This window comes from Bos grunniens, chromosome 22, assembly GCF_055505025.1.
Source record: "Bos grunniens cultivar Pamir isolate PY7600 chromosome 22, Bosgru_T2T1.0, whole genome shotgun sequence".
In the NCBI taxonomy this organism is placed as follows: Eukaryota; Metazoa; Chordata; class Mammalia; order Artiodactyla; family Bovidae; genus Bos; species Bos grunniens.
In genome coordinates, this window is record NC_141186.1 from 8,348,497 (window position 1) to 8,373,214 (window position 24,718).

Sequence of the window (24,718 nt, forward strand, 5' to 3'; positions counted from 1 at the left end):
TTTTCCTGGGTGGTTTGTTCAGTGGTTTTGTCAGAAGCCTTATGATTATTTTGCTTGGTTTTCAATATCTGGCACATTATGTGACATCTTGAATGTGACTATGATTGAATTTGTTCTTCTGTGTGTGTGTGTATGTGTTTAAAAAAACTCATAACATAAAATATACTATCTTAACCAATTAAAAAAAATTTTTTTCCCCCCTCATTGCGTGGCTTGTGGGCTCTTAGTTCCCTAGCTAAGGGCTGAACCTGGGTTCCAGCAGTGAAAGCACCAAGTGCTAAGCACTGGACTGCAAGGGAGGTCCCTGTCTTAACCAGTGTTAAGTGTATAGTTCAGAGGCGTTGGGTGTACTCACATTGTGAAACATCTCTGAAACGTTCTGATCTTGCCAGTCTGAAACTCTGTGCTCTTTAAATAACAGCTTCCCTTTTCACCCGTGCCCCAGTACTTGGTGACCACCATTCTACCTTCTGTTTATAGAAGTTTGACTGCTTTAGACACCTCACGTGGGTGGGATCATAGAGCGTTTGTCTTTTTGTGACTAGCATGTTCTGCTTAGTGTAATGTCGTTAAGGTTCGTCCATCTTATGGTATGTGATCGGATTTCCCTACTTTTTAAGCCGAATGATACTCCGTTGTAGGTTTATACTATGTTTTGCTTCTGTTCATGAACCAGTGAATTGCTTCCTCCTTTTGGCTACTGTGAATGATTCTGATATGAACATGGATGTACAGATATCCTGGAGACTAAACCCTGCTTTCATTTCTTCTGGTTTTATACTCAGAAGTGGAATTGTTGGATTATGCAGTAATTTTATTTCTAACTTTTCGAGGGATCTTCGTATTGTTTTCCACATGGCTGCAACATTTTACATCTCCACCACCAGTACACAACGGTTCTAGTCTCTCCACATGCCTGTCGACAACTGTCCCATTCAGTTTTGTTTCTCTTTACTCAGTTTTGGTTGTGCTGGGTCTTTGTTGCTGCGAGGGGGCTTTCAGTATTTGGGGCGCGCGGGGGCTACCCTCCCCTGGGTGAGTGGGCTTCTCATTGCGGGGCCTCTCTTGGGGAGCACAGGCTCCAGGGGCGTGGGTTTCTCATCGCAGGGCCTCTCTTGTGGAGCACAGGCTCCAGGGGTGTGGGCTTCAGGAGCTGCAGCCCGCAGGCTCAGTGGTTGTGACTCATGGGCTTAGTTGCTGTGCGCATGGCATGTGGAATCTTCACGGACCACGGATTGAACCTGTGTGTTCTCTGCATTGGCAGGCGGATTCTTCCACTGTACTGCTAGGGAAGTCCTCTATTTTGTTTGATAGTAGCTATCCCAATTGATGTGAGACGTGTAGATTCTTAGTCAGAACTGTATTTTAACCAGATAGTCTTCTAGTCCTCTGAGAGATACGTTATTAATATAAGGCAGTGAGACACAGAAGGCCAGGTGGGAGGTACTTCAAATTGGCATAGGTTTGTAGCAAGTGAGAAACTGGTTTGAATGTCATGGGAAGGTGTCATTTTGAGAGAGCTGATGGGAAAATGGGAAGAATTTATTTGAATTGAATTTGAAATAATGTGAGAATGACTTTTCATTTTGAATCTAATAGTGTGGATGTAAAGGGAAGGAAAGATGAATTTATTGATCCTTGAGTTTTAGGTGATGAGAATATTGTTGTGGAAATAGATGCCTGCTAGGGCAGCTAGAAATATGGGAGCAGATTATGGGTGAGAAAACAAGTCTGGAAACTTGTTTTTGTGAGAGCTAGTGGGATAGAGGTCATAGTATTTCTCTTTGAAACATTCATTTTCTTTAGAAAAAAATATAATCTGATGAATTTTTCCTTCTCAATCTTTTACAGCTCTTGCAAGCTTAGGATATGAAAAGAGCTGTGTGTTGTTCAATTGTGCAGCCTTAGCTAGCCAGATTGCAGCAGAACAGAACCTGGATAATGATGAAGGATTGAAAATCGCTGCTAAACATTATCAGGTACGCAGAACAGTAGTTACTACCTGTCAACACTGAGTTGGATTGAATTGAAAATCATTTGCGTTTAGGGTTTGTAAATGTTTCTTTACATACAGATGCTTCCTTGAAAAATAATGTACTTTTTAATGAATTGATACATTTTTTTGAAGTCCTTAGATAAAAGAACGGATTTGTAAACCCAGCTCTGTTTTCCTCACCATTGTACACCCGGCACCTAGCACAGTGCTTGGCACATAATAAAGGCTGAGTAAATGTTGGGAGAAAAAATGATTAATTGTTTGAGATAAAATCTTTGGCGAGTCCCTTTTAAATGCATGACCTCATTTAAAATATTTGTACATTATTTTTGCATAATTTTTCTTAGCGAGATATAGTTAAAATTTCATCAGTGTCACAAAAGTTAAGACATCTTGGCAAGAAAATTTTACCTCTAAGACTTGTGAAGAGGTCATAGTTAAATGTGGTCAGATACGTAATGTTATTAACTAAATGTAGGTTTTACATACAGTCAGTTACTAATATGGCATCTTATTTGGCGAGAGTGTATTGTTGACTCAGCTTTTTTTTGCTTCAATTTAAGGAAAAATAAGTGATTATTGTGAAGTGGTAATCTATAATTATGTTTTCATGTTTTCTGTTGCTTTATCATTTACAGAGTACGTTCATGTTCTCTTGCACACTTGGTGATGCACGCTGCATAATGTCATTCTTGTTTTCCAGATGAGGGGACTAGAGGGCAGAAGTGTTAATGCAGTGGTCCCCTGGGGTTTCAGGGGTTCTAAATTTTAGGGAATCCCAAATGGTCCTTGTACTGTCTCTCATGGTTCTGAAGTTAGCTTGTTTCAGAGGTGGAGTTTGGTCTTTTCCATTGTTCAAGTTTAGGGGAGTTGAAGAATGCTGTTCTAAGAAAGTGAGAGGAAAATGTACTTTAACCACACAACATGCTCCCAGTTTTGGATGGGCACAGATGACAATCCTGATCCAAATACCTTTCCTTTGGGAGGCTATAAGTGGCAAGTTTTTTAAAATAAGAAAATGAATTAAAATTTTATTTAGTTGTCTATGCATTGTAAACTCCACTTGTTGGCATGTGAGATCTTAGAGGGCATCCTGAATTACTGAGGATACATTGCACTTTTACTCACAGCAAGGTCCCTAGTGTGAGGGAAAGAGATTCTAAGTTTCTTTCCAAGCCGTTTGCTGCCAAGACACTCTGTGCCCTTGGGTAAGTGCTTTAATCTCTGTAGCTCTCCGTTCCTTATTTGTGAATGGGAGACCAGATCCTGTGCGTTAGTAGTGTGTGATTCTGTTAGTGTGCTCAGCGTGTCAGCTGATCGCTCCTTGCAGACATTGATCTAGTTTTATGGTGCTTTCTGACTGCAGCAAATGTGATGTTCACTTCGGTGCAGCTTAACCTTGAGTTAGCTCTGTGTAGCTTAACTGCATAACCCACAGCTCCTTTTAATCCCAGATCGATGTCTTTCTTTCTCCCAGGGTCACTTGTTTCATAAACGCAGTTATTTTAGTGTTAACCTCAGTGCAGTGCTGAGTTACGTCTGACTCTTCTGTGACCTCATGGCCTGCAACCCACCGGGCTCCTCTCTCTGTGGGATCCCCAGGCGAGATATACTGGAGTGCAGCCATTTCCTTCTCCAGGGGATCTTCTGACCCAGGGATGGAACCCATGTCTCTTGTGCCTCCTGCATTGGCAGGTGGATTCTTTACCACTGTGCCACCTGGGAAGCTAAGCAAAATGTAATTGAGAAGAAAAATCTGATGGGAAACGTTTTACCAGGGAGCTCTGAAAGCCAAATGAAAGATCCTTAGCCAGGGATCATCCTGCTGTTCCCCAGAGGACTAGGTATCAGTACTCTTTAATTATCTGAGAGATGAATTTGGAACCAAAGCAAGAACATTTTAGGGCTAAAAACATTTTAATAATATCCCTGCCTCTGTTCACATGTTGGATTTTGAGGAAGTATTTGCAAAAGTTGAATCACTTGGTCGCATCAGTTTACTTTGTTGCTGTTGAATGTCTAATGCATGTTAAATCTTATTCTGTAGTGTTTTTAGAAAAATATTCTTATTGTTGGTAGGTGAGATGTCTTAGGTCTGTTTTTCATAATATAAGAATTTAAGTACAGTAACTGTTGAACTGAGTTAACATTTGAAGTGGTTTTGTGTGTAATAGTAGAAAATTGTCTTGCTGAGTTCTTACAGATTTTAATGAAATTCTCCTTTTCCTTCCTCTAGTTTGCTAGTGGTGCCTTTTTACACATTAAAGAGACCGTTTTATCTGCCTTGAATAGAGAGCCCACTGTGGACATATCTCCAGACACTGTTGGGACCCTCAGCCTTATCATGCTGGCCCAGGCCCAAGAAGTGTTTTTTTTAAAAGCCAAAAGAGGTAATTCCACTTTGTTCTCCATTCTGTTGCATGGGAAAAGAAGTGACAGGCTTTTAAAATAAGGTGATTATAATATGTTCAATGTAGAACTTTCATCTTTGCATCTTTGACCCGTGGTTCATTGAAAAATTTCAGCTTTCCTTTTCTGACCTGAAGGTGGTATAAACACACAATTCAGAATGTAGGCTGTTTTTGAAGTCTTTTATAAAATGTGTAGTTACCATCTTAAAACACTGAACCCTGGAGGAGTAGTTATGTAGGTTTGTAACATCTAAAATTCACTCATTCATCAGATATTGTAATTACTGGGTACAGCTGTATGCTGGTCCCTGTGATCGGCTCTAGATGGAGTCAGCAGACAGAGAAGATTTCTCTTTTTAGGAAGCTTGCAGTTTATCATGGGGGAGATGATAAACAAGAAAGTAAGTAGCCAAGGTAATTTTAGAGAGAGAGAATTGCTATAAACAAAATAAGATGTGATGATGACTGGTGGTGGCTGTGGGATAAGGATGTAGGGGGAGTCATGCTGTTTTTAGATTTTTCAGTCAAGAAGAATTTCCTTGAGGAGGTCTTGTTTAAACTAGACTTCAACTAACAAGGAGGAGCCATCCCAGCAGAGTCCCTGGCCCTGTGAATGAGGGAATAAGGACACTTGTTCTAAGGCATGTAAGTTAGTGTGAGAGATAAGAACAAGGACTGAACGTACAAGTATAGAGGAACAGAGCATGAGAGCAGTCCAGCAAGTGGAAGCTAAACGAACTGGAAAAGGTTTTCTTTTAAAATAACAGCTTATACTGACATAGAATTCATATACAATAACGTTTACCCTTTTAACATATACAGTTCATTGGTTTTTAGTGTATTCAGAGTTTTGCAGCCATCCCTAACTGTCTTACTTTAGAACATCCCACCCCCAAAAGAAATGAAAGAAATGCCACAGGTACTGTCAGTCACTCTCCACTCCTTGTGTACCTTGGCTTCTGACAGCTGCTCATTTATTCCAACTCTCTGGATCTGTCTATGGAATAATTAACTTGTACACAGGAGAATTAGTTTCATCACCAAGGATTTTGTAAGACAAATGTATAAACTTGTGATCTCAATGTCTTCACTGAGTTACCATGACATATCAGATTATTTTATATTTATTTTCATTGAAATGATCAGTTTAATATTTTATTCCAGATAAAATGAAAGATGCCATCATAGCTAAATTGGCTAATCAGGCTGCAGATTATTTTGGTGATGCTTTTAAACAATGTCAATACAAAGATACTCTCCCCAAAGTAAGTTATTGTTTTTTGTAAATACTTGGTTGTTTTGCATGTGGAACTATTCGGACATTTTTGTGTCTTAAGCAAGTTGAAAATTACAATTTCTAAAGAAATTTGAAATTTAAGGGGAGGCATTTGAAGAATATGTTTGTAGAAATAGTTTTTAATTTAAGATGCATGACACTTTCTCTTTCATATTTAGCGAATGCCTTTGCTTCTGTTCTTTACTAAATTTATTTTTCGAAGCTAAAACTCTTTCTGGAAAATTGTGAATACCTGTCTCCAGTAATTTTATCAGATCAGGGCATTGTTTTGAATCATTGGTCCTTTGGTACAGCATGATACTTGAGCATGTTGATTATTCACGCTTTTAATTATTGTCCTGTTTTCTTAAAGATGAATCTTAAAGCACACAAACAGACATAAAGACAAAAGGAAAAGGAAACTTAACAAATCACCCCGTACTTTGATTAGAATTGAGTTTTGCCAGCAGGGACAGAGAATTGGGCTGCTGTTGTACAGCTCAGGAAAACCGTCGTCTAAAACCTCGTGTCACAGGAAGTATTAATTGTTTTAATGTTAACCTTTCTGAAGCAGCATTTGAAGAGACTAGTCAGTGATGAGCATTTGTAAATGATAAAGCAGACAGACTGAGAGGTAAATTCAGTATGCTTAAAAACAGAAGCTTACAGATTGAAATGTCGTAAGAGTCAACTGCTTTCTTTCAGAAATGTTCAAGGAATTCATTTTGTCTGTATGCTAGCAAATGGTATTTGTTACGTGCTTTTTTTAGGGAAAATGATTTATAAGTCGTTCAGGAATCTTTATAAATTATGAAATTGCAGACAATTTTGTGGCAAAATAAAAAAGCATGAAAGTATCTCAACACATGAGTGTTGAGAATGAGCAGAATATGAGCATCAAGGAATTTGAAGTATGCTGGAGATTTAAAATTCACCAAGAGATCAGTAGAAGAATTTGCCTAGGACTCTTGAGTAGTAATAGTGTTGCTGTTAAGAGACTTGGGATTTCCTGTCACCTTTTCTTCATCTGAAAGACCTCGTGATCAGCTGCACAGTGTACTGTTAAATCCTGTGAGGCCGTTAGTTCAGTCCTGTCCTGGCGAGAAGACAGTGTCACCTACAAAGACTTGGAAACTACCTCTGCACCACTCCTGGTATTCCTTGAAAAATCTGTTTAAGTACCCAGTTGCTCCAGACTTAACCTTGAGAACTGGCATAAGTGCAGTTTGAGATTTTAGATGTCTTTTATTTTTGCCTTTTGACTAATAAAGCTCATCAGGTATTTTCATATTCTAGTTATAAAACTGGAATATCTGCAAGTAGTGACCCAGGAAGCTAGGAAATTATTCACTGGGAGACAGGAAAGCAAACAAGGTAGTAATTCAGTTTTCATTTCTCTTATTATTTTTTTTGTCTAGACAGTGATTGTCTAGTATATTTCTTGGATATTAAATGGCATGTACTTCCTAAAAACATTGAGCTTATAGGGTAGGATTTGATATTTTGGAAGACCCTCTACTGTTTTTTTGGTTCATGTTTTTGGATCTTCTAAAATCAGTTTTGGTTGGAACGTTTTTCAAAACAAATTAGGGCAAAGTAAGACTTTATCATTTTAGTTATTAGCTCAGTGCATTTGTCTGTCTGCTATGTGTTTTTGAGTGTATGGTATTGAAATGTTAGTCTTTATGTGATGCTGAGTACTTTTTATATGGCTAAAAATCATTGTTATTAAAAGTCTCTTAGATTGTGAATTTAAGTGGGAACTTACTTCACTGTCTTTTGTCTTTTAAACATGATCAAACAGTCAGCTATAGAGCAGTTTCATTAGTATATGTGAGTAATGGTGTCTTAGTTAACTGAGAGCTGGGTAAGGGCTCACAAGAAAGCTGCTAAAGCCCTGTGCTTGATGTTCCTCTGTGAATGTCCATTCTACTTCTCTTTCTAATGCATGCTTTCCTTATTTCTTTGTAAACAAAATGTTGACTTCATGGCTTAAAGAGAATTGTAAAAACCTAAATTGGCTACATTTAACAGTTAAAAAACCCAGTTGTTAATTCTAATTGGAAGAAAAAAACCCTGAATTCATTGAATCCAGTCCACGTAAAATCATGTGGTCTTCTCTGTTTACACCTAATGACTAACCTATCTCTAAACTATTAATGGGGTGATTCTAATTTCTGTCTCCTTTTCCTTTTTCTTCCTGCATCCCATGTTGTCTGTGGTGGTTTGTGTGGTTGGACTCTCCCTGGTCAGTATTTTTATTTCCAGGAGGTGTTCCCTGTCCTGGCTGCAAAGCCCTGTATCATGCAGGCCTATGCTGAGTACCACCAGTCTATCCTGGCAAAACAGCAGAAGAAATTTGGAGAAGAGATTGCACGGCTACAGGTGAGTTTCTTAGAAATAAATATTTAAGTCACTTGAATACTTGGATTTCCTTTTTCTTCTTTTTTTTAGTGAGATTCCAAAGTTTGCTCATAAAAAGCTTTCCCACTGACTGCACCTGTCCATGAAGATGGGTGATTGTTTTTATTTTTCAGGCTATGAAGGAAGTGGCAACCCACTCCAGTGTTGCTGCCTGGGAAATCCCATGGACAGAGGAGCCTGGTGGGCTGCAGTATATTGCGTCACAAAGAGTTCTGTGTGACAGAGCAGCTGAGCACAGCACAGCATACCTACTGTGTGCTTTTTGAAGTTTCCTATTTTATCTAAAAATTTCATGTTAACTTTGCATTCAGTTCTCTTTTATTTACTCATGTTTATTTTAGTATAAAATACTCTAAATTAATTGTCATGCTCCAGAAAGGATGTGGAGTGCTTAACTTGTGGCATAGCCTTGGTCTATAATTGGGTCATACAATTCCATAGTTTGAGAAGGACAGTGGTAATGTATATAAATAGATCGTGTAATCAGCAGACTACCTTCTATGCTGTGGTATCTGCCCTAGGTGTGTGAGTAACTTGCTATGATATCTGGGTCAACTTTGCAGCAGGGGCGAGCGCTGTTATACAGATTGTATTTTAAGAGTTGGTCAGCAGATGGTAGGAAGAGGACTGTTAAGGAAATTTAAGTATGGACTAGTATTAGAAGATACAATGCAAATCTTACTTAGGAAGTTCAGGGTAATTAGTCTTTTCATGAGAAGAGAAACCCAAGTTTTATAAAAAAAAATAAAATATATGCTTGTATTATACTCCACACTGACAAAATCAGAGAAAGGCACACTCAGATTATCAAACATTTATTTGTCCAGGGATTCACTTTGATTGGAATAACTTAGCATCATATGAAAGCAGATGAAAACATATGCTTCTGAGAAAGGGGTTTCTAGGGGAAAGTTTTTTTCAGGGTAGTGTATTTAAAGTATCAGGAGTACCGACTGAAAGAAAAGCACACAGCATACGAGTTGGAGTGTAAGTTTTATTCAGGGACTGTACTGAGGACTGTGGCCTGGGAGCTCTAGTACTCTTGCCTGGAAAATCCCTTGGGTGGAGGAGCCTGGTAGGCTGCAGTCCATGGGGTCGCTAAGAATCGGAGGCGACTGAGCGACTTCACTTTCACTTTTCACTTTCATGCATTGGAGAAGGAAATGGCAAGCCACTCCAGTGTTCTTGCCTGGAGAATCCCAGGGATGGGGGAGCCTGGTGGGCTGCTGTCTGTGGGGTCGCACAGAGTTGGACACGACTGAAGTGACTTAGCAGCAGCAGCAGTGGCCTAGGAGATGGCCTCTCAGTAGCTCTGAGGAGCCTTTCTGAAGAGGTAGGGGAGAAACCCGCTCATATTTGATTTTGATGAGAGAATACCTCCAGTCAAGCATACCTTTCAGTAAAAGATTACTGCTAGTCACAAAGAACAGATATCTCAGGTTAATGATTTTAGTGCTTTTCTGTGTATGGGAAGATACAGGTATCTGAATTCATTAAAATTCTTCCTGAGATATACATCTGTCTAAGGGGCCTGTTTTTCCAGAGCGTGAGGAGTGCGTCATCTTGTTTTTTATCCTGAATTCCTCTCTCAGTGTCCACTGTTGGTAAACTGGTCTTTGTTTTACAGGAGTGTAGCTTCTTTATTTTGGGGGAATTCTGGAACTTTTATGTTCAAATGAGTATTCTCTATAAACTGGTTATATAAGATCTCCTTTTGAAATTTTAATCTAATTTTTAAAACCTCTTTGGAAAAAGGAAGCTATTTCAAATTCACACAGGAGATAAGGACTTCTTTCACTTTTAGACACTTTTTTTAGCTTTAGTCATAGGTCAGAAGTTAACAACATAAATACTTACTGATTCATGTCTCCTGGGGCTGTTCCTCTTTCCATTAGGCATGAAATATATTTTTTTTACTTGATTTGAGCTGAGACATAGGCAAAGAGAACAAAACAGACAAAAACGATGAACAGTAAGTCATATTCTCTGCAGTCTTTTGCTCAGAATGCCCCATGCACCTGATGGTCGCACCGTTCAGTCAGTTTTGCAGTCATTGTTAACAGTAATGGGGGAAAGCTTATTAGTCATGAGCAAGCCAGAGATAAAAAACAAATCACAGGACTCAGGAATATCACTGCAATAGGTAAGATAGCAAAGGGAAAATTGCTGTGGGTAATTCACTTCTGGGGCCAAGAAAAATTGTACCTGGGCTTACACAGCTCAGGAAGTGCGCTTCTTGAACAATATAGTTCATTAGGCTCCAGGAAGTGGGTCTACTTGATTGTCCTGGTGAGTCTCTAAAGCTACCAAGGCTCAATTTTTAAAAAGACATAAAAATACAGTTTACCCTTGAACAACACAGATGTGAACTGTCCAAGTCAACTTACATGCAGGTGTATTTCAATGAATAAATACTCAGCTCTCCATACTGGCAGCTTCTGAATTTGTGGAGTCAACCAACTGCTGGTCGTGTACTATGTTTAATCTGCAGACACAGAATCTGTAGGTCCAGGGGGCCAGCGTTCAGATTTTAGTGCCTGTGAAGAGTTCTGGAGCCAACCCCCACAGATACTGAGGGATGCCTCTGTATAGATGTAAAATTGTGACTCAGATAAAATGGATACATATCAGATATTTATTTAATTCATTAATGAGGAGTCTAATAAGATGATAAGACTGACTTTATGAAAGTATTGCTTTTTCTTTGTTAGATACTAGTTTGTAGGTATTAAGGAGAGTGTCCTCACTAGATATGTGCTGAGATATTTAGGGATAAAGGGTTGTGATGTCTGAACTTCAAACAGTTATGTAAAAAGAAAGGGTCTGTATATGTGGGAAAGAGAGCAAATATGACAAAATTGGTAACAGTTGTTAAACTTGCCAGAGGAGGCGTTTTTTCTCAATTGTTTTGTTCTTTTAATTTTTCTGTGAACTTGAACATTTTCAATATAAGGGGAAAACAGGCATACACTTAGCCGATCTCTACCTTTTCCCTTCTGTTTTATTCCCTACAGCCTTTTCCCCCACTGCCTCATAGGTAATTTTCATTTATTTCTTATTTAATCCTTTCAGTGTTTTTTTTTTTTATTCTCTTTGAAAATATAAGCAGAAATGTGCACATGTGCACGCACACTTAATGCATATTCTTAACTCTCCTGTTCTTTATATAAGAGATCATATGCCACGGGTGGCACATTGGTAAAGAATCCACCTGCCAGTGCAGGAGACACAGGAATTGCGGGTTTGATCCCTGGGTTGGGAAGATCCCTTGGAGTAGGAAATGCCAACCCATTCCAGTATTCTTGCCTGGGAAATCCCATGGACCGAGGAGCCTGGCAGGCTGCAGTCCTTGGGGTTGTGAAGAGTCAGACGTGACTGGGCATCTGAGCACATACATGCTCTGTGTAGTGTTGTGCGTCTTATTTTTCTCACATAGCATATTGAATGGAGAAGGCAGTGGCACCCCAGTCCAGTACTCTTGCCTGGAAAGTCCCAGGGACGGGGAAGCCTGGTGGGCTGCTGTCTATGGGGTTGCACAGAGTCGGACATGACTGAGCGACTTCACTTTCACTTTTCACTTTCATGCATTGGAGAAGGAAATGGCAACCCACTCCAGTGTTCTTGCCTGGAGAATCCCAGGGACGGGGAAGCCTGGTGGGCTGCCGTCTATGGGGTCGCACAGAGTTGGACACGACTGAAGTGACTTAGCAGCAGCAGCAGCATATTGAAGCCCTCTCCATTTCATACAGCAGCTAAGAGACTTTTCTCATTTCTCTTCAGAGCTGCATTCTACTTCATTATATAAACCACACGTTATTGCTGAATACTTGTGTGTTTCCAAGATTTGTTATTACAAACCACACTGCAGTGATTAATTATGTGAATGTGGCATTTTGTATTTCAGTAGTTGTCTTGGCTCAGGTTTCCATAACAAAATACCATAGACTGGGTGGTTTAAACAACAGAAATTTATTTTCTCATAGTTCAGGGGGCTAGAATTCTGAGGGTGTCAGGATGGTGGGCTTACCTACTGCTAGCCTGACTTCTTGCTGTGTACTTTTATGGTAGGGAGAGACAGCATGCTTTCTGTTGTCTCTTCTTACAAGGGCACTAATCCTTTCACCAGGGCCTCACCCTCGTGACTTCACCATGATCTCCCGAAGGCCCCATGTCCAAGTACCATCTCTTGGGAAGTTAGAGCATCAACATACACATTCTGAGGGGGTGGGGGTGGGGACACAGTTCAGTCCACATTAGCAGGTATATTTTAAATTCCTGGAAATGGGATTGCTGATATCAGAGTATAAGTACATCTGTAATTCATTGTATATTATATTCAATTCTTGGATCTTTGATCCACTTGGAGTTTATCCTGATAGGTGATGTGAAGGATGGATGCAATTTTTATTTTTTCAAACGGCTACCCAGTTGTCTTCAGATCGGTTACTGCAATGACTTTCTTTACCCCATTGCATTGAGATTTTGACTTTATCACTTACTAAATCCTTCATATGTATTTGGGTCTATTTTTATTCTGCTACATTGGCCCATTTTATCTGTTCGTGTTCCAGCTATACCATTTGAATCATTGACACTTTAGAATGTTTTAATACCTGATTGGTAGTGATCATCTCTCAGTCCCTGAATTTTCTTGATTGCTCCTGCTTATGCATCTGTATGAATTTTATTTAAGTATTTATTATGGAAAGCTTCAAACATACATATAAAAATAAGAATCATCAAATATCTGTTACCCAGTTTCAGTGATTATTAATATTTTCTCTGTGTCTCATCTGTTCCCCCTTCCTCTTTTTTTCTGATGTATTTATAGCTATCTCACGTATCATTTCATCCTTAAGTTACTTAAGTATATGCCTCTAATAGATAAGGCTTTAAAAAATTAAAACCGCAATGTCATCTTATTTAGTACAGTTAGTACTAGTTTGTAAGCTAGTAACCTAATATTACCCAAACCTGGTTTAGTTTTCTTTGATTTTTTTCTAAAATGTGCTTTAATAGTTTGTTCAAATAAGGATTCATGTTGATTGGTCTCATGAATTTTCAGTTTGTAATGGCCTCTGCTCCCCAACTGCCATGTAGAATTGTCTTTACTTTTTCTTGTTTTATATGTTTCTTACAGTGGTTTCTGTGATAACCTATTATCCCTTTCATGTTCTTTGCATAAATATTTCAGTCTTTCTTTTCTTAAATGATTTCATATTTTTCTTCACTGAGTTCTTCGGGTCTCGTTTCACATTCTGTTGCTATCAGAATATCACCCACTGTTACCTGAGTGTTACCCACTGTTATCTTGCTATCTGAATAGCATCTCTGTTCATATTTTGTGTTCTTTTGGTACTGTGATTGCATCCTTATGTCTTTTAGCTTATTTTACCTTTTTTAGTAGGCTGTGTTCTTTGGTTTGTGGCACCATTTCTTTTTCTTTTGGCTGTGCCTCACGCCTTGCGTGATCTTAGTTCCCTGACCAGGGATTGAACCTGGGGCCACAGCAGTGAAAGTGCAGAGTCCTAACCACTGGATCACCAGTATTCCCTGTGGCAACATTTTCTTTGGTGAATTTTCATTTTCTGTTGAAAAGTTTCACTGCTCATTTTCACCCTTTTCCTTGTGGTTTCTTTGTGTTGAGACAGATGGAATGCCTTTTTGGTTACTTGTGTTTGAATGAGCTTGATTTTAGTCAAAGAGGTTCCTGGGTGGGGGAACACCAGGTATCTTTCCAAGCCTTCTTGTGTAGGGCCCTTCCCCTCTGGTTCTCAAAGCCTGGTGTAGGAAGGATTCCACTTTTGTGCCTTTGCTTTTCTAGGTGGTTTATCTGCTGTAACAGTTTGTACTCTGTGGACGTTTTCTGAGTGCTCATCCCTTTTCCTCCTCCCCACTTTTCTGCCCTTTTTTCTGCTTACCCAGTAACCCTGTTCTTGTCGTTATCTGCCTTTTTGGGTCAAGGCCCCTCAGAATTCTGTTTTTCCTTCAACCTTTGTCTGGCTCCAGGAGGCCATTTGGCTTTTCCTTTATCATCAGCTGGCAGCTGTCACCTCATTGCATTTCATTGTTTTCAGATTTGCTTAACTAAGCACTTTCCCCTCAGGGTGGGCCCTTAGCCTTCCCTTGTTTCTCCTGCTCTGTTGCTTCTAATACCAATTTTGCTATTTAGGAGAGTGTTTGATCACATTTACAAGTCAAATTTGATGTACAGATTTAAAAAGTGGTTTAAATTTGTGTGTTTTCCCATCTCCTAGTTTACACTAAAGATGTAGCTTTTGTTTGTTTTGGTTTTCCTTATTTCTATTTCATATTAATCTTGCACAAATATTTTAAGATTTCTTTCCATTACTAGTAACTGGATTATTAGTTTTTGGTTATCTTTTCAGATTGGTGGTGGTTTATCTGTATTTTCTATGTTGATTGTGTATCTAAACTACTTCTTACGTAGAATAGTTGTTTCTTTTAGATTTTTCTGGCATGCAAATAAATATATCACCTGTAAATAATAAATTGTTCCTTTTCTTTTCTAAATTTTACACCTCTAATTTCATTTTTTTGTCTGGTTATTTTTACATGGTCAATGTTCATGATGATACTGGTGATCTTTGTTTTATTTCAACTCTAGGAATATTTTATTTTTCTGCTAAGCATGATATCAGCATTGAGGGTTAAAATTTTAATGTATTAAGGAACTGGATATTTATTTTTATTTTACTAAGATTTAAGAAAAGTCAAGAGTGAATATTTTATTAAATGATTTTTCAACATCTATGAGATAATTTGATTTTTTTAAACTTAAATTTATTATTTGGAGAATTATATAAATAGGTTTTCTAACATTAAACCATTCTTATAATCTTGTAATTTTGATGTTTTTACTTTATCTTTTGGTGTTTTTGCTTTTATGTCTTCATGTGGTCACTACAGATGTTCTTTATAAGCCTGAGACTATTACGTATTCTGTAATTGTGGAGTCCAGGGTTCTCCATGTCTGATAAATCAAACTCATTAGTTGTGTTGTTCAGAACTTCTGTAATCTTAAACATTTTTGGTTTACTTGGTCCATTTATTGCTGAAACAAAGAGTGTTAAAATCATGCACTCTAATGATAATAAAATGGATAGGTTTATCAGTTTTTTATTATAATTGTTTATATAGATGTCAAGCGAGTGTATGCTCCTCTGTTCTGTCTCGTCACAACAAAGATTTGGAGTGACAGACATTAAAGCCCTCGGCGTGTCACAGCTCTTAGGTCTTGGACAAACTGTGTTATAGCTCTCAGGTCTCAAACGGACCGTGTTATAGCTCTTAGACAAATCAGTGTTACAGCTCCGTGTTACAGCTCTATTTTATTTAGATAATAGCAGGAAAATCCATCCTTGAGGCATGAGGTCATGTAGAGAGGTCATGTCGAGACCTCATGAGAAGAGAGAGAGAGAGAGAGCCCTTTGGCTCCTCTTTTTATATGTTTTTTCTTCCCTCTGGGCCTGCCCTATGCAAATTGGGGTAGCTAGAGGTTTGTTCTACCTGAGTCCTCACTCTGGTCCTCGGACCTTCCTTTGACCTTCCTTTGTTCTATTTTTGCAGGCTTTTCCCTTCCTTGTCTTTTAGCCACCACCATTCTGGACTCTTTCTAACTACCTAACATAAAGGCTTTCAAATACAACATTTGTGAAGTTTATATCTTTCTGGCAAATTGTCAGATGTTAAACATTATATTACTGCATTTATCCTCAATAGCTTTTGACTTGATTATCAATTTTATTTGGTGTTACTGTACCCAATATCACCTAAGTAATTTGAGCCCTAAATTTATGTAAGGCTATGTTCATCTTTTGCATCGCAAGGGCAACTTTTAAAGAAAAAATTCCGGTTGTTGCTGACATGACATGCTTCTTTGTTGTTTTCCTGTGTTGCAGAGTAGTTTTCTGACCCACCATTTTCATCCCACATATAGCCCTTTGAGGTTTTGCCTTCATGTAGGGGTGGGGCGGTGAAGGGGATGTTTCTTCTTTCTACTTTGCTGTCTTAGGTAGTTTCAAGACCCCTGTCTTAAGTCTGCCTGAAGGCTTTTAATGCATTTTAATTGCTAGTCCTTTGGATACAGAAATACCCAACAGCCAGAGACAGCTTTCCTCAATGTCAGTTTATAATTTTGATTTCTTTTATTCTCTTGGTAATTCATTCATGTCTTAGAGGGGTGTCTGCTATGTATTCTTCATTTTTGATGTTTTGGTTATTTTTGATAAGAGAATTGCTAGGTTGAATTGCTAGGTTGTTCTGTTGATCACAATGCTAGTAATGCTGGTCTTTAAAGATTTTTTTAAAAAACCAAAGCTTGGATATTTGTTGGAAAAAAAGAAAACTTTTTTTTTCTTTTTTAACATTTTCTTGCTAGCATGCAGCAGAATTGATAAAAACAGTGGCATCTCGCTATGATGAATACGTCAACGTGAAGGAATTCTCTGACAAAATCAGCCGTGCCCTTACTGCGGCAAAGAAGGATAATGACTTCATCTATCATGATCGAGTTCCAGACCTTAAAGATCTGGACCCTATTGGCAAAGCCACACTTGTGAAATCTACTCCAGTCAACGTACCCATCAGCCAGAAATTCACTGGTATGTCAGCTATTCAGAGGCACTTTAGTGTTAGGTATTTTTTCTCCAGTTTAATCTATTTTTTGTAGCTAAAATCACATAGTTGCAATTGTATGCTTTGAATATAATTTTATTCATGTTAACAGTGAAATTTTAAGATGGACAGTAAATGGTAGTAAAGCATAAAGTATACAACAGAGTCAGAAAACTTGAAACTGAGTAACTATAAAGACTTAAATGAGCGCTTGTCTTTTGTGCTGCAATTCATGGGGTTGCAAAGAGTTGGACACGACTGAGCGATTGATCTGATCTGATCTGTCTTTTTGTTAACATTTGTTATTTAAGATTCTGGTATTAAGAATAAACGTATATGACTTTAAGCATATAAGCTTCTGGAGTCATGGTTGTATCAGATAAGTAAATGTCATAATATCCTTGACTATTGTAGGTCTATGCAATCAATATATGGTAGCCTCTAGCTGAGACCCCAGGGATCTAATATTTCTAAGTTATTGGATGGTTGTTTTAGAGTTGGCCATCTGTATCTGTGGTTCCACAGCCATGAATTTAAAGCAACTGCTGACTGAAAATAGTCACAGAAAAAATTTCCAGAAAGTTCCAAAAAGAGCAAAACTTGAATTTGCAGTACTCTGCAACTGTTCACATAGCGTTTACATTGTATTAAGTTTTATAAATAAGCTAGAAATGATTTAAAGTGTATGAGAGAATATGTGTAAGCTATGTGCAAACACTGTGCCACTTCATGTAGGAGACTTGAGCATCCTCAGAGCCTGGTACCCACTGAGGGTCCTGGAACCAGTCCCCTGAGGACACCATGGGACTACTGTACTTACTTCTGTTTAACAAGCTCAAAGTGTTTACCGTGTGCCAAAAGCTCTTTTAAGCACTTTAAAATATTAGTTCATTTACTTCTCATAGCAGCTACACGAGGCAGGTGTGGTTATTGTCCCCATTTGACTGCTGAGTATACTGATGGAGAGTGGTGAAGTCATTTGCTCAAGGTTGCAGAGCCAGGAAGTGGTAGAGCTGGAAACCATGGTACTATGGTCAGTTTTATCAATGAATGAGTATTGTTTTCTCTTGTGTAGATCTTCTTCACCAAAGATCCCTTAAACTTAATGATAAACACATCTTTAAGAAAGTTAAGTTCAAGGAAAAGCCTTCATTATCATTGCCTGTGAATACAGTGATCTAAAAATTCTCTTTATCATTGTCCTTTCAATAGATTTAGTTTTGTTTTTTTAAATGTTTGAAGACTTTTAATGTGAATATTGGAAAGGAGATATGAATAGTCACTTTATAGTTTGAGTTTTTGTCTTAAAACTTTATTGAAATTGATTCCTCTTTTTAGATCTGTTCGAGAAGATGGTTCCTGTGTCAGTCCAGCAGTCTTTGGCTGCCTATAATCAGAGGAAAGCTGATTTAGTTAACAGATCAATTGCTCAGATGAGAGAAGCCACCACTTTGGCAAATGGGTAAGTAGGGCTTAACTTTCATAACTTTATCTAAATTTCTGATGTTTCCTGATGGATTATTTATGAACATTGTACTTTTCTGAGCTTAGAACTGAATGTTAAGGATATTTGAAATAGCGAATATAGACACACACACATTTCTTGGGAACACTATATTTACTGAGCCCCAACAACAAAGCAGATATAACTGGAAGAAATTTAACTGCTGAAACAAAGTGAAAATATGTGGCCACTGATTTGTATTTTGGGGGTATTTATTTGAGGGAAATGAGAAATAGAAATGAACTTTTAAAGTTCAGATACATGTACATTCAATATTCTGAACAAGTTCTTGTTTTTGGTGGATTGAAGACAAAATAATTTATCATTTAAAAAAATACATTGAGTATAATTTTACACAACAAAATAAATCCATTTTAAATGTATAGTTGTTTTTTGATAAATGTGTGTGGCCATGTAACTACCCACCATGATCAAGTAGAGAACATTTCTATCACCCGAGAAAAATTCCCTCACGCCTTTCCATTCAATGTCTTCTCCTCCACCCTCTAGCCACTTCTGATCTGCTCCCTGTCACCATAGGTTAGTTTTACCTTTTATATAATTTTAATATAAATGTAATCATTATAGTGTGTGCAATATGTAGATTTTATAGTGTATTATATACAGTAAATAGTATATTGCATATATAGTATGATATATACAGTGTATGGTATTGTTATAGTAATGTATAATATATAATATAGTATGTACAGCATGTAACAGTATGTATTAAAAATATCTTAGGCTTCTTTCACTTGGCATAATCATGGTATATGTATCAGTTTGATCCTTTTTATTACTTAGCAGTATTCCTTTTGACGGTCAAATAGTTTGTTACTTTTACCTATTGGTGGACATTTTGGTTGTTACGAACATGGGTGTACACATCTTTCTGTGGACATGTTTTATTTCTCATGAGCAAATAACCTAGGATTACAGAATTGTTGAGTTGTATGGTTAGTGTATGTTTACTTCACAGGAAATGGCCAGATGGTTTTCCAGAGTCATTGTTCCTACACCGTTTGAGAAGCGCGCTTTCTTGGCGCCTCGTCAGAACTTAGCATTGTCAGTCTCTCTGATTTTAGCTATTGTAGTGTGTGTGTAGCAGTGTCTCATTGTGGTTCAGTTTGCATTCCCCCTGGTGACTAATGATATTGAGCAACTCTTCATGTGCTTATTAGCCCTTCATGTCTTTCGTCATGTGTTGAAATCTATTGCTCATTTTTTTTCTTAATATCTTTAAAGCGTTCTTTAGATATTCTAGAGGTAAGTCTTTTGTCAGATATGTTACTGAGTTTTTTTTTTCCCTAGTCTTGTTTGCTTTTTCATGTTCTTAATTTTGATGAATGAGTATGTTTTGACCTCATTTTTCTTTTTCCAGCAGGAAGACAGCATAAGTTTACCCAAATATTCCTCCCATTATATAAATGAAGTAATAGATTAATAGTTACTGTGCCACAAAACAAAACAAATGGAAATTCTGTATTAATATGTATATCAACTATGTCCTCTTGACATTATGCCTAGATGATGTGAAATTGGGTGTTAGTTCTAGAAGGTCTTGTAGGTCTTCAATGAACCATTCAACTTCAGCTTCTTCAGCATTAGTTATTGAGGCATAGACTTGGATTACTGTGATATTGAATGGTCGCCTTGGAAATGAACAGAGATCATTCTCTCGTTTTTGCACTTGCATCCAAGTACTGCATTTCAGAGTCTTTTGTTTACTATGAGGGCTACTCCATTTTTTCTAAAGGATTCCTGCCCATAGTAGTAGATATAATGGTCATCTGAGTTAAATTCACCCATTCCAGTCCATTTCAGTTTGCTGATTCCTAGAATGTTGACGTTCACTTGTGTCATCTCCTGTTTGACCACTTCCAATTTGCCTTGATTCATGGACCTGACATTCCAGGTTCCTATGCAATATTGCTCTTTACAGCATCGGACCTTGCTTCTATCACCAGTCACATCCACAACTGGGTGGTGTTTTTGCTTTGGCGCCCTCTCTTCATTGTTTCTGGAGTTAATTCTCCACTGATCTCCAGTAGCATGTTGGGCACTTACCGACCTGGGGAGTTGATCTTTCAGTGTCCTGTCTTTTTGCGTTTTCATACTGTTCATGGGGTTCTCAGGGCAAGACTACTAAAGTGGTTTGCCATTCCCTTCTCCAGTGACCACATTTTGTCAGAACTCTCCACCATGACCCGTCTGTCTTGGGTGGCCCTACAGTGGCATGGCTCATAGTTTCATTGAGTTAGACAACGATGTGGTCCATGTGATCAGTTTTGTTAGTTTTCTGTGATTGTGGTTTCCACTCTATATGCCCTCTGATGGAGAAGGATAAGAGTCTTATGAAAGCTTCCTGATGGGAGAGACTGACTGAGGGGGAAACTGGGTCTTGTTCTGATGGGCAGGGCCATGCTCAGTAAGTCTTTAATCCAATTTTCTGTTGATGGGTGGGGCTGTGTTTCCTCCCTGTTGTTTGACCTGAGGCCAAACTGTGGTGGAGGTAATAAAGATAATGGCCACTTCCTTCAAAAGGTGCCTCTGACCCTGAAGCAGGCCACCGCTGACCCATGCCTCCGGTGGAGACTCCTGGACACTCACGGGCAAGTCTGGGTCAGTCTCTTATGGGGTCACTGGTCCTTTCTCCTGGGTCCTGGTGTGTACAAGGTTTTGTTTGTACGCTCCAAGAGTCTGTTTCCCCAGTTCTGTTTAAGTTCTGGTGTAAGTCTCTGGGTCCTGGTGTGCACAAGGTTTGTTTGAGCCCTCTGAGTGTGTCTGGTGGATATGGGGTTTGATTCTAAACACGATTTTGCTCCTCCTACCGTCTTGCTGGGGCTTCTCCTTTGCCCTTGGACGTGGGGTATCTTTTTTTGGTGGGATCCAACATTCTCCTGTTGATGGTTGTTCAGCAGCGAGCTGTAATTGTGGAGTTCTTGGGGGACTGGAATATAAAAGTAGGAAGTCAAGAGATACCAGGAGTAACAGGAAAATTTGGCTTTGGAGTACAAAACGAAGCAGGTCAAAGGCTAACAGAGTTTTACCAAGAGAACGCACTGGTCATAGCAAACACCCTCTTCCAACAACACAAGAGAAGACTCTACACATGGATATCTTCAGATGGTCAATACCAAAATCAAATTGATTATATTCTTTGTAGCCAAAGATGGAGAACCTCTATACAGTCAGTAAAAACAAGACTGGGAGCTAACTATGGCTCAGATCATGAACTCCTTATTGCCAAATTCAGACTTAAATTGAAGAAAGTAGGAAAAACCACCAGACCATTCAGATATGACCTAAATCAAATCCCTTATGACTTTACAGTGGAAATGAGAAATAGATTCAAGGGATTAGATCTGATAGAGTGCCTGAAGAACTATGGATGGAGGTTCGTGACACTGTACAGGAAGCAATGATCAAGACCATCCCCATGAAAAAGAAATGCAAAAAGACAAAATGGTAGTCTGAGGAGGCCTTACAAATAGCTGAGAAAAGAAGAGAAGTGAAAGGCAAAGGAGAAAAGGAAACATATACCCATTTGAATGCAGAATTCCAGAGAATAGCAAGGAGAGATAAGAAAGCCTTCCTCAGTGATCAGTGCAAAGAAATAGAGGAAAACAACAGAATGGGAAAGACTAGAGAGCTCTTCAAGAAAATTAGAGATACCAAGGGAACACTTCATGCAAAGATGGGCACAATAAGGACAGAAATGGTATGGACCTAACAGAAGCAGAAGATACTAAGAAGAGGTGGCAAGAATCCACAGAAGAACTATACAAAAAAGATCTTCATGACCCAGATAACCCCAGTGGTGTGATCACTCACCTAGAACCAGACATCCTAGAATGCGAAGTCAAGTGGGCCTTAGGAAGCATCACTACGAACAAAGCTAGTGGAGGTGATGGAATTCCAGTTGAGCTATTCCAAATCCTTTTATGATGCTGTGAAAGTGCTGCACTCAATATGCCAGCAAATTTGAAAAGCTCAGCAGTGGCCACAGGACTGGAAAAGATCAGTTTCCATTCCAGTCTCAAAGAAAGGCAATGCCAAAGAATGTTCAAACTACCACACAATTGCACTTATCTCACATAGTAGCAAAGTAATGCTCAGAATTCTCCAAGCCAGACTTCAACAGTATGTGAACTGTGAACTTGCAACTGTTCAAGCTGGATTTAGAAAGGGCAGAGGAACCAGAGATCAAATTGCCAACATCTGCTGGATCATGGAAAAAGCAAGAGAGTTCCAGAAAAACATCTATTTCTGCTTTATTGACTATGCCAAAGCCTTTGGCTGTGTGGATCACAACAAACTGTGGAAAATTCTGAAAGAGATGGGAATACCAGACCACCTGACCTGCCTCTTGAGAAACCTATATGCAGGTCAGGAAGCAACAGTTAGAACTGGACATGGAACAACAGGCTGGTTCCAAATCGGGAAAGGAGTACGTCAAGGCTGTATATTGTCACCCTGCTTATTTAACTTCTATGCAGAGTACACCATGAGAAATGCTGGGCTTCATGAAGCACAAGCTGGAATCAAGATTGCTGGGAGAAATATCAATCACCTCAGATATGCAGATGACACCACCCTTATGGAAGAAAGTGATGAGGATCTAAAGATCCTCTGGATGCACGTGAAAGACAAGAGTGAAAAAACTAGCTTAAAGCTCAGCATTCAGAAAACTAAGACCATGGTATCCAGTCCTATCACTTCATTGCAAATAGATGGGTAAACAGTGGAAACAGTGGCTGACTTTATTTTTTTGGGCTCCAAAATCACTGCAAATGGTGACTGCAGCCATGATATTAAAAGACACTTGCTCCTTGGAAGGAAAGCTGTGACCAACCTAGACAGCTTATTAAAAAGCAGAGATGTTACTTTGCCAACAAAGATCTGTCTAGTCAAATCTATAGTTTTTCCAGTAGTCATGTATGGGTGTGAGAGTTGGACTGTTAAGAAAGCTGAGAGCCAGAGAATTGATGCTTTTGAACTGTGGTGCTGGAGAAGACTTTTAAGAGAATCCCTTGGACTGCTAGGAGATCCAGCCAGTCCATCCTAAAGGAAATTAGTCCTGAATATTCATTGGAAGGACTGATGTTGAAGCTGAAACTCCAAAACTTTGGCCACCTGATGTAAAGAACTGACTCAATGGAAAAGACCCTGATGCTGGCAAAGATTGAAGGCAGGACGAGGAGGATGAGATGACTGGATGGCGTCACCGACTTGATGTACGTGAGTTTGAGTAAGCTATGCAAGTTGGTGATGGACAGGGAGGCCTGACGTGCTGCAATCCATGGCGTCACAAAGAGTCGGACACAACTGAGCAACTGAACTGATGTGAAATTATAACTATTTAGTGTATTATTTCTCTTTTATCATTGACAGTATAAGAATCAGGAGTGTGATAAAAGATCACATTCTTAAAATAGAATTTTTTACTTTTAATTAGAGTGAAAGAAGTAACGTTTAACCAGTGAGCCAAAGGTATCTAGTATATTTTAATGTAACTTTTAAACATTTTGGCTCTCAGTTCTGAACTGTGAATCTAACTTAATTCTCTAATGTTTTATTTAATTTTCTCAATTCCTGATTTTCTGTTTTTCCTTTGTCTTTGCTTTATGTTTCCATTTACAGGGCTTATCCACTTTTTTGGAGTGATAACTCCGCTGCTAGTGTTTGAAAGAAGGATTAGACCTTTAGATGACATAGTATCTCATTTTTTCAGGGTGTTAGCTTCCCTTAATCTTCCAGCAGCAATTGAAGATTTATCTGGAGATACCGTACCTCAGTCTATATTGACCAAGTCCACATCTGTGATTGAACAGGGAGGCATCCAGACCGTTGATCAGTTGTTCAAAGAGCTACCCGAACTTCTTCAAAGAAATAGAGAAATCCTCGACGAGGTATGTTTTAAGAGGTTTGCTTTTCAGGTAAATAAAATACTCTTTGGCCCCTTGGTGTCCAGCAGGGATTGGGACAGGAGGCTTCTTGCTGCTTCTTCCTGTGGTTTCACAGGGTAGCACTCATCATTCAGGTTAATTTATTGTGGCCCATAGTCTGCCCTTCAGTTTAAGAGGAATTCTGAGTGAGAATGGGTTCATATGTCTTAAGGGTATATAAGTGTGCATTACGACCATTGTGTGAAACTAGTATACTGTGGGAAATCACTATCACACACACTGTTCAGACTTTTTCATTATTAAGGATTTTTTTTTCTTGTGAAACATTCAGTCTGTGGTGAACAAGGAATCAGACTAAGGAAGTTAGGCCATCATATGTTTTCCAAGCCCACCATGCTCATCTTCAGATGGCAAGGGTATTTTATCATGAGGAATGTAGCACTAATGTTTGTTGGCTAAAGTCAACTATTTGCCAGTGTTATTCTGCTTTTAAGGTGCTTTCACCTCTTTCTGCTAACTGATACATTTGTTTCTTTAGCTATAAATGTGTTCATACTGGTT

At 38.7% G+C, this 24,718-nt stretch overlaps 1 protein-coding gene across 2 annotated transcripts in view; it reads left to right on the forward strand.

Annotated features, from left to right (window-relative positions):
- PDCD6IP (programmed cell death 6 interacting protein) overlaps positions 1-24,718 on the forward strand; it is a 69,042-nt gene that overhangs the window by 23,972 nt on the left and 20,352 nt on the right. The window contains exons 4-10 of one of the 2 annotated variants that reach the window (XM_086365762.1): positions 1,852-1,979; positions 4,233-4,386; positions 5,572-5,672; positions 7,937-8,068; positions 16,509-16,731; positions 18,083-18,206; positions 23,983-24,160. In XM_086365762.1, the coding sequence (XP_086221888.1) occupies positions 1,852-1,979; positions 4,233-4,386; positions 5,572-5,672; positions 7,937-8,068; positions 16,509-16,731; positions 18,083-18,206; positions 23,983-24,160 (1,040 nt within the window). The remainder of the gene's footprint in view (positions 1-1,851; positions 1,980-4,232; positions 4,387-5,571; positions 5,673-7,936; positions 8,069-16,508; positions 16,732-18,082; positions 18,207-23,982; positions 24,161-24,718) is intronic. The other variant, XM_086365763.1, reaches the window with a different exon arrangement.